This window comes from Alnus glutinosa, chromosome 7 (assembly GCF_958979055.1).
Source record: "Alnus glutinosa chromosome 7, dhAlnGlut1.1, whole genome shotgun sequence".
NCBI lineage: Eukaryota > Viridiplantae > Streptophyta > Magnoliopsida > Fagales > Betulaceae > Alnus > Alnus glutinosa.
This window is the reverse complement of record NC_084892.1, coordinates 20,706,738-20,715,469: the sequence shown is the minus strand read 5'-3', so window position 1 is coordinate 20,715,469 and position 8,732 is coordinate 20,706,738. Positions and strand designations below refer to the sequence as shown.

The 8,732-nt window shown below is 35.0% G+C and overlaps 1 protein-coding gene across 2 annotated transcripts; it reads left to right on the top strand.

Annotated features, from left to right (window-relative positions):
- Nucleotides 1-261: 261 nt before the first annotated feature.
- Nucleotides 262-8,162, top strand: LOC133872996 (protein PTST homolog 3, chloroplastic). Of its 2 annotated transcripts, none has more exons than XM_062310697.1 (12): nt 262-576; nt 690-809; nt 1,720-1,874; nt 1,961-2,641; nt 3,807-4,005; nt 4,593-4,656; nt 4,744-4,794; nt 4,898-4,951; nt 5,556-5,675; nt 6,272-6,396; nt 7,544-7,595; nt 7,760-8,162. In XM_062310697.1, the coding sequence occupies exons 1-12, from the start codon at nt 419-421 to the stop codon at nt 7,856-7,858; spliced, it is 1,878 nt and encodes a 625-aa protein (XP_062166681.1). In that variant the 5' UTR covers nt 262-418; the 3' UTR covers nt 7,859-8,162. The 2 variants fall into 2 exon arrangements, with proteins under 2 accessions (XP_062166681.1, XP_062166680.1); XM_062310696.1 differs by having other exon boundaries at nt 4,744-4,797.
- The last annotated feature ends 570 nt before the right edge of the window (nt 8,163-8,732 follow it).

Here is an 8,732-nt window from a genome sequence, read left to right as displayed (position 1 = left end):
TATTCATGAGTCTTACACTCAATATGTCTTAGTGTAGGATTGATGTAGTGTAATGTGATGTACAAAAATCATTTTTTTGGTCTCATATACATGGTTCTCACACTCAATATATCTTGGTGTTAGATTGATGTAAGGTAATCTATAGTAGAAAAATCATTTCTCAAAAAAAAATATCTCTAACAATGATTTTTATTTTTTATTTTTAATTTTTAATTTATCTGGATAAGCGTAAAGGTAAGCCAACTGATAGAATTCAAATAGTTATTCCCCACTTCAACTCTCATCAATTTCTCTCTGAAAGCCGGAGTTCATATTTTTTTTTTTGCAGCAAACCAGGTTTTACAATTCGAATTTCGACCCGAAAGTCTCAATCCTCTTGAACTCTCAATGCTTCAAAATCCCATATTTGTGCTCTCTCATGGCGACCCTCTTTCACTTTCCGAGCTTCCTCTCACTCTCTTCTCGTAAGCTGTTGTTTGCTCCACAACAAGAACAACTCAAGCTAATCTGGGAGACCCAGGAACACCCAACTCAGAAACGCTTTACAGTATGTGCTTGTTCAAATAAGAAACCCAGGTTTGAGTTCCTATGCTTATTGTTTCTTTATTTCTGTCAATTCTCATAATACCTCTTTTATTTTATGGGTTTCTATTTATTTAGTTATTCATATTCATTTATGGACGGTTTAGGGGTAGTAGAAAGGTAAAGAGCAATGCAGAGCTGTGCAATGACATTCGGGAATTTGTCACTGCGTTTGGGCTTCCAGAGGATCACGTGCCATCGTTGAAGGAGCTTTTGCTGCATGGAAGGTTCTTTAATTCTTACTATCTATTTTTGCTTCTTGGTTGGTTGCTAAATCATCATTTGTGGCATAATCTTGAGCTCATACGAAATGTCAATTTTTAATCGTTTAATTAATAGTCCATCACATACTAATAGATTGATGTATTATTGTTACCTTCTTTATTTTCCATGTTTTGTGTCATGGAAACAAATCTTCATTAGGGGACATTAAGTGAGATTTGTGATTTTTATTTTTAAGTCTATTTGGAATTACGTTAAGAATCTTAAAAAGTGATTTTTGTACTTAAAAGTTAATGTTGGTTTGGAAAAAAAACTTAAAAAAACATTATTTTTTGCTCTAAAAAAGCCCAAAACTGTGTTGTGAGGAAGCTTGAATATGAAGTTTTTTTTTTAATTTTTTTTTTTAGAAAAAAAACTCTTTCAGGCTTTTTCTATAGACAAAAGCTCTATTTCCCAACGTAATTCCAAACAGGCTCTAATTTGTACTGTTGGTACTGAGTGGAACAAATTTGTGGCAATGATTATGCGATTGACTCTTTAAATCTATACAATTTACAAATGCAAATATGAGTCATGAAATAATCTCTCTAGAAGAAGAAGGTTATGTGTTTGTGTTTATATTTCTATTTTGAGTTAAAAGTGCTAATTCCTTAACCCACTTCTTTTATCTGAGTTTTATTAATAATAATAAAAAAACCTTTCCTTTTGGGATTTCAAAATATATGACTCTCCAAAAGTGTCAAAATTCATATGTTTTCACTTTCTTGTATTAGCCTTGCCTTTTTTGAAAAGAAAATAAGCTTTTTATAGTAAAGGACACGTGCGAAATATCACTATATTTTGTATTTTTATTAAATTTCAAACCACCTCATTTGTTTTGAGAGGGAGAGTAATATTTGTGTTAATCTTTTATAGGAATGACCTTGCAAACGTTGTTAGACGGAGAGGATATAAACGGATTAGAGAACTTCTTGCTAACTCAACAAAATCTGATATCGATGGGCTTGATCAGAAAAAAAGCTTCGATGCAAACCAAGATGCAGTCAGTGATCATGAAGACGTATTAACAGGTCGATATCTGTTTCTATTAAACGTGCTTGAATTCTCATTGTAAAGTACCTCTGCCTGTTATTGATAGCCTTATATGTTTTAAAAGGTCAGGACAATAAGGTGAACACTGTGGTTGAAGACATCTCCTCATCTACAGAAGTCTTAATCCCGGGGAACTATTCCGGTAGTTCGTGTTGTGATTCAGATCTCAACTCTGCTGAATTTAGGTGCGTATCTGTAGAATCTTCAGCCAATTCATTCTTGGAGGAAAAGGCATCATGTGAAATGAAGGGTCACAATGAGAAGGTAAACAATGTGGCGGAAGATGTTTCCTTGTCAACTGAAGTTGCCACCATGGAAAGCAGTTCAAGCATCAATCCATGTCTCAATACTGCCGGCCACAGCTGCACGCCTGTAGAATATTTAGTCAACTCATCTCTGGCAGAAAAGGATTCATCTAAGTTACAAGTTCTGGATGAGAAGGTGAACAATATTGTTGAAGATATGCCCTTTTCAATTGAAGGAACGGAAAATTATTCTTGGAGTTCAATTCCGGATTTGAGTCTCAATAACCTTAAAAGCATGCCTACAGAATCTTTAGCCATTGTATCCTTGGAGCAAAGCCCCCCATACAGTTTGAGAGATCAGCATGAGAAGATTAAGAATATTGATCAACCTGTCAACTCTGGTGATGATAGTTGCATGCCGACAGTATTATCAGCCAACTCATCCTTTGAGGAAAAGGTGGCAAAGTTTATTCAAAATGGAGATTTGGATATTATCGATGGTAAGATTCTCTACAAACCATTGTTTTATGTTTACTCCATCAATCAATATTTAAATGTATGTTGACCTGTGTATGAGAGATAGGAATTTGCATGCAGAATGTCGCTATTTCCTAGGATAAATATGCTAAAAATGTTACTGATGTTTTGTGCTCTGCAGTGGTTGTATTTTAGGTGTTCTCTCATCTGCCTCTATACTTTCACGTCGTTCCAATATTTTTTTAGTATGTTTGAGGATTATGTGTCAGGTGAGGTAATTTTGATACTATTTTTTTGTGAATCCATGGATGATATGATGTAAATGGATTTGATAGTATGAGTAAGGTGAATGTTCGGAAGTTAACGAGTCTGAGGAGTACCCAAATTATTAAGTTGTTTGGACTTAATATTTGTTACTTCACCTGATCCAGGAAATTAGACTCGTGATAATCTTTTTTTTATGAATAGACTGATGTTTATCTTTGTGAACCATGTTTTGATCATCTAGCCAGAGTTCTGGGCACTATGCTCCGCAGTTATGTGATTTGACTACCATTACTGCAGTATTGCAGTTGCCAAGCTTTGGGTCTTAGAGCCCATGGTTTTGCAGTATAGTAGAAAAGACCCGTCAGTCTGTTGGTTCAGCAAATTGTATTTATTTGAAGGAAGTGCACCTGATGAATGGACAGGCAGCACCTTCTCATCATCTTTATCATGACTTGGCAGTAAAACTTGAGTTTTACAGGAACAGCTGGGGGGCAGTACTGTAGTGTATTTTTATCTTTCATATTGTAGTTTCATAGTTGATGAAGTTCAGATAAAGGGTCTGATTGTTGTTTTCGGAAGAAAAAAAAAATTATAATAAGGTTTAATTAAGTTAAAAAGGATAAGGAATAAAAACAAATTTCTTCAATTCCTTTCAATACCTATAAAATAATTTTGCTTGTACCATGAGAAAAGATGACCAAGAATGCCTCCACCTTATGAATTCTAAAATGTTAAACATCATCTTTGAAGTGACAATAAGTAAATTGCTTATGCAAATCTTTCAGTCATAGTATTTTTCACGACACCATTTGTATGTGTCTTTGCAGAAAGGTTTCTATTTTAAGATTGAATTTGTTAACTTTTATTTATCTGGTGCTTTTGAATATTGAAGTTGAGTATGTGGAGCTGCTTGATGCTCAGATAATGCCTATGGTCTATCAAATGAAAGTGTTGATGAAGAAAGCGATGAATTTATCCAACCACAGAATATGGTACTGCCCCGTGGTGAAGAGCACTCTGAAAATGTGCTTAATGGGGCTAACTCTGCTACGACAGTAAATGGCAGTACACTGACATCCAAGGATGTTGCTCCTGCAGAAACAGTCAGACGCCCTCTTAGGTTTGTAACTTAAAATATTCTGTAATATATGATAAAAGTGCCAAAACGTACAGCTCTTATTTATTTCTCTTCTAAATTTCTTGTAACTATTTCAACTAGTTTCATAAATTCCTGAACAGTTAGTCATGCCATTTCCAATTTCTAATTAGTTGCTCCATTTTTTGAGCCATAATTATACTTCTTGATGTTAATCCATGGATTTATCACACTTGACCCTTTTTAAAAAAATTATACGAAGCAAGCAAAGTAATATTCTCCAATTCTTGTTTTATATAATAAATGCCATATCCTTTGTGAGAATTGGATAGATGGATTTTTATTCAAACTCTTCTTCCCCCGGAAAAAGAAAAAGAGGCTTGGGAGACTTGGCCATTTGGTTGTATTCCAAACAGTTCTGTTTCCGTCTTGATTGCATTGTCTATGTGGCAACTAAGCCGCAAATCAGATGTTTCAGTTAAAAATTGGATGTTACGTTTTATTAAACTTCAGTAAATTTTCTTGTCACTTTGTGTTTGTTTTTTTTGGCAGGCTATGGGCTCTGATGTTTACTTTAACAGTATTTCTTTTGGTGTTTAAACTATTTATAGGGATGATCTTTTGTCATCTGAACGACTAATGACTACTCGGTTGGACAAGGATTTGGACACAGAGGTCATACTGTATATTGTTTGTAGGAAATCATTCCATTGGCTGCATGTTTGAAATTATTCCTTAACTTTGGTGTTTTCTTTGACACAGAGTAGCAAAAGGGAGGAGCAAGCTGAGATTAATCATCTCAAGTTCATGCTGGTAGTAATATCTTTTTCTACTTTTGTTACCCATATGGAGTTCTGTTATAGAGGCTTATGAAAATAACTGATAGATTATTTATTTTACTTTTTGTTATGATTAGCTTCAGAAGGAGTTGGAATTTTCACGGTTGAAAGAACAGATTGAGAAGGAAAAGGTATATGAGCAATTCAGGATGCTGGTGTTATAGTGAGACCTTGCCAAGGGGCTGCATTTCTGTCTTTTACAATATTCAACACCTAAAAATTGCCAGATTGGACTAGTAGAGTGCTGACTCTATGCATGCATTATGGAATATTTTCTCTACTCTTTGTTCATGCAACTTAACTTTTGTGATTTATTATAAGAACTGGAGTTCAACCTTGCTAATAACAACTCTAAGAAAAGTTGTTGCACCCCTAACACAGATAAATTCAAGGGGTCATTCAGCCCTGCAAGATCTAATTAAAAAGGCACTGATGGAAAACCAAAGTGAAAAAACTACTGCTGCAAAAAATTTGAAAAAGAATGATTGAACTCTCCAGTTGAATTTTCCTCTATCTCAACGCATAATCTTTATGGATTGCATGGAATTATGGGAATATATAAACTGAAAAAATACATATTTTTTTATATCCTACATGACATTAATATATTTTCAAGGAAACTTCTTTTAGTTTATATTCACAATTCAAATAGACATGAAATCTTAATTGTTACTAGTGCACTTGTTATTGGCCACAACAACCCTTTTTTATTTTGCATTTAACTTCTGCCTTCAGCTTGCATTGTCTGATTTGCAAACCAAGGCTGAAACTGAAATCAGGAATGCCCGAAAGCTTATCTCAGAAAAAGATGCAGAATTACATGCAGCTGAAGAAAGCCTTTCAGGGCTGGAAGAGGTACTGCATATGCCTTTTGGCTTGGACAATTTTCATGTATTTGTATAATACATAGTCCCAGTCTGTTGACAGGTAGTCAACTTCAATGTTTTATGCTTACCTTGCTGGAATTGAAGTATACTTTGTTGTACAATACTCTTGCAATTTCTTCAGCAAACATGATCAGAACCTACCAATTGTGCAAATTTCTGGATTCCACAATTGATGCCTCCAACAAATCTTGAAGGTAAAACTGAAAGGAAGTCCAGTGGAAAGAATAACTTTATGTGGCATGACTGATTCAAGGATCCGTTCTTCCACAAACCTTGCACAGTTGTTGGACATGGTGATATGAATCAATCACACAGTGGATCAATAGATCCTATTAGTGGAAGATGACTGTGATTGTTTAAAACATAGATATTATAGAGGCACAGAAGGAGCAAGAAACTAAGCAGTGATATTATGTTACCTTTTCATACCAGAACTGTTCTGTCCAATTATTGTTGGTATACCATTTTACTGACACTATGTATCAGCAACATGAGTCTTTTTGGACTTTGGCTGAGACTATCAGTTACGTCTGCTGACCGGGATTGATTCCTTGATCCTTTTAGGTTCAAATTCAATACTGTGGGGACGGTGAAATCGTGGAGGTGTCAGGTAGCTTCGACGGTTGGCATCATCGAATTAAAATGGATCCCCAGTCATCATCAGCTATCATAGGCCCCCTGGGATCAAGGTTTTATCAAATTCTCTCTTTACAATCAAGCATCGCTGTCAAGATGTTTGATTTTTTTGATTTTTGATTTTTATTTATTTTTTTCCGAAATTAGTTTTGCCTATCTAGGTTTCAGATGTTCAACTTGTTTTATCTAAGTAGGTAAAGATTGCTTTACTAATTTATCAGGAAAAAGAAAAAGAAAAAGGAGAAGAACAACTATTTTCCTGATATTTTCTTCACTCGTTGAAACAGTGTTTGTGTTATGTTGTCAGTTTAATTCCATTTCAGTTGGAGCGCCCCCCCCCCCCCCCCCCCCCCCCCCCAATTCTCTTACAGCCTAAAGTCTGGCTGGTCTTGAGCTCTTTTGTTATTCTTATAGAGCTCTGGCCATTGGAGAGTTTGTCTCTGGAGGTATTTGATTGAGAGTTTATCTCTTAAGGCAAGAATATTGTGTCAAGTCACTTTGTTATTTACATTATGTCCATGGACAGTCATGTGGTAGAAAAGTGATCTTATGTGCCTGTGTAAAACAGAGGAATCATATTCTGTGGTATCTGTCTACATGACTGATGCTCAACCAGCCAACCTTGAAAAAATAAACCCTGATACTTGTAGGTGTAATATCAACAATATTGAAATAGAAAAATAGCATTTGAATAAATAAACATGTATTTTTGAGGATCACATTACATTACACTTCCAATTAGCACAGTAGCTGCATCTCTTCTGGCTCAGTATTGTTTAATTGGGTTTGAATCTGTTTCCAATTAGCAAACTATAGATGCACACTAGATGCATCAGTGAGACAGATTTTGAGCTCCTATGAGGATGACCGCCAAGATTCTATTAGGTGTGTTAAGAATGATCCAATTCAATGTGGAATCTATTGCAAGATAATAAGTGAAGGAGTTGGGTTTCTTATACAATGATTCTGACATCTAGGACATATTACATGATTTACTGTGCGATTCCCTCAAGCACTGAAGAAATCTGCACTGTTACATTTTCTGTCTGCTGTTCTAGTCAAATGGCCTTTCTGTTCAACTCTTTGTGCGGTATCATGACGTGTTTTCATGCATTTCCTCTCAACTTCAATTTGTTATGTTTGTGGTGCAAAGTTTAATAGATCAAATGATGAGCTTACTGTCATAACATGTTCTTCCAGGAAATCCAGAATTTGGTCAACAATGTTGTTGCTTTATCCTGGGATATATGAGGTGTGAACATCTACCACCTAACTGCTGTAGCAATTGCTTATATGCATCTTTGAACAGAATTAATTATTCCAGCTCCAATGTGTGCGCGCTCACATATGCATAAAATATGTTCTGTTAATGGATTCATAACTTATTCCCTAGGAGTGACATCCTGTTTATTGCAGATAAAATTCATTGTTGATGGCCGCTGGAGGATTGATCCTCAAAGGGAATCAGTTACCAGGGGTACCATAAGGAACAATATTATCCGAGTTGAAAAATAATACAGTTTTGGCTGGGAGGACTTTCTTGCTATCTGTCTACCCATGTGGTAAATTCTACTTACTTACCATCAATAAGGGTATTGGTTCAAAATCTTAAACATGCATGTTGGGCCTATCATACTCCATGTGAATGTAATCCTTATCAACTTGTAAAATTATATATGGTCTATCACTAGACAGTCACAAGTAGTTTTGGTCCCCAATTTTATTGTTTCTGACAGTTTTTCATGAATTTGTAGATATTTTACTTCTCTTTTTCAACTCATTTTTCTATCTAAAATAACTATGAAATATTGTGGTTTAATATCTTCCAATTATAGAAAGGTTAGCATTGGCTGAGTTTCAATATGAAGTGTCTTGATAAATGGTATCTTCTATATGGATGCCATGAATGTCATTATTTTTGCAGATTTCATTTGCTCCAAATAGCTAATTAAATGTTTTTTTGGGTATTTGCTGATCTTCTTGGTGTTGTCTTGATTTTTGTAAATTAAAGATACCTGTAGATGGTTAATAGTAGTCATACCACAAAAACCCAGATTGCTTATACTTATTACGTTGTGGTACTGATTAGTGTACAGAAAGCAATGCTGCTATCTTGTATCATGGAAAGTAATGGGGCTTGCCATATTCTGTGAAATATAGTATTCATTTACTATTTTTGCTTCCTTTTTATTTTTCCATATTCTGTTGGTAAGTCAGCATACAACTTTTGCAAGAAATCAGGTGTTTCCACCAGAAATTCACACTTCCCATGTGTGAAAGATTAGAGTTTAGATCAAGTAGAAGATGCTTGAAAAGATATTGGGAGTTAGATTTGATGCTTAGGTTGTGGAAGGATGCTAGGGAAAATAGTTATCCCTTTAATCGACAG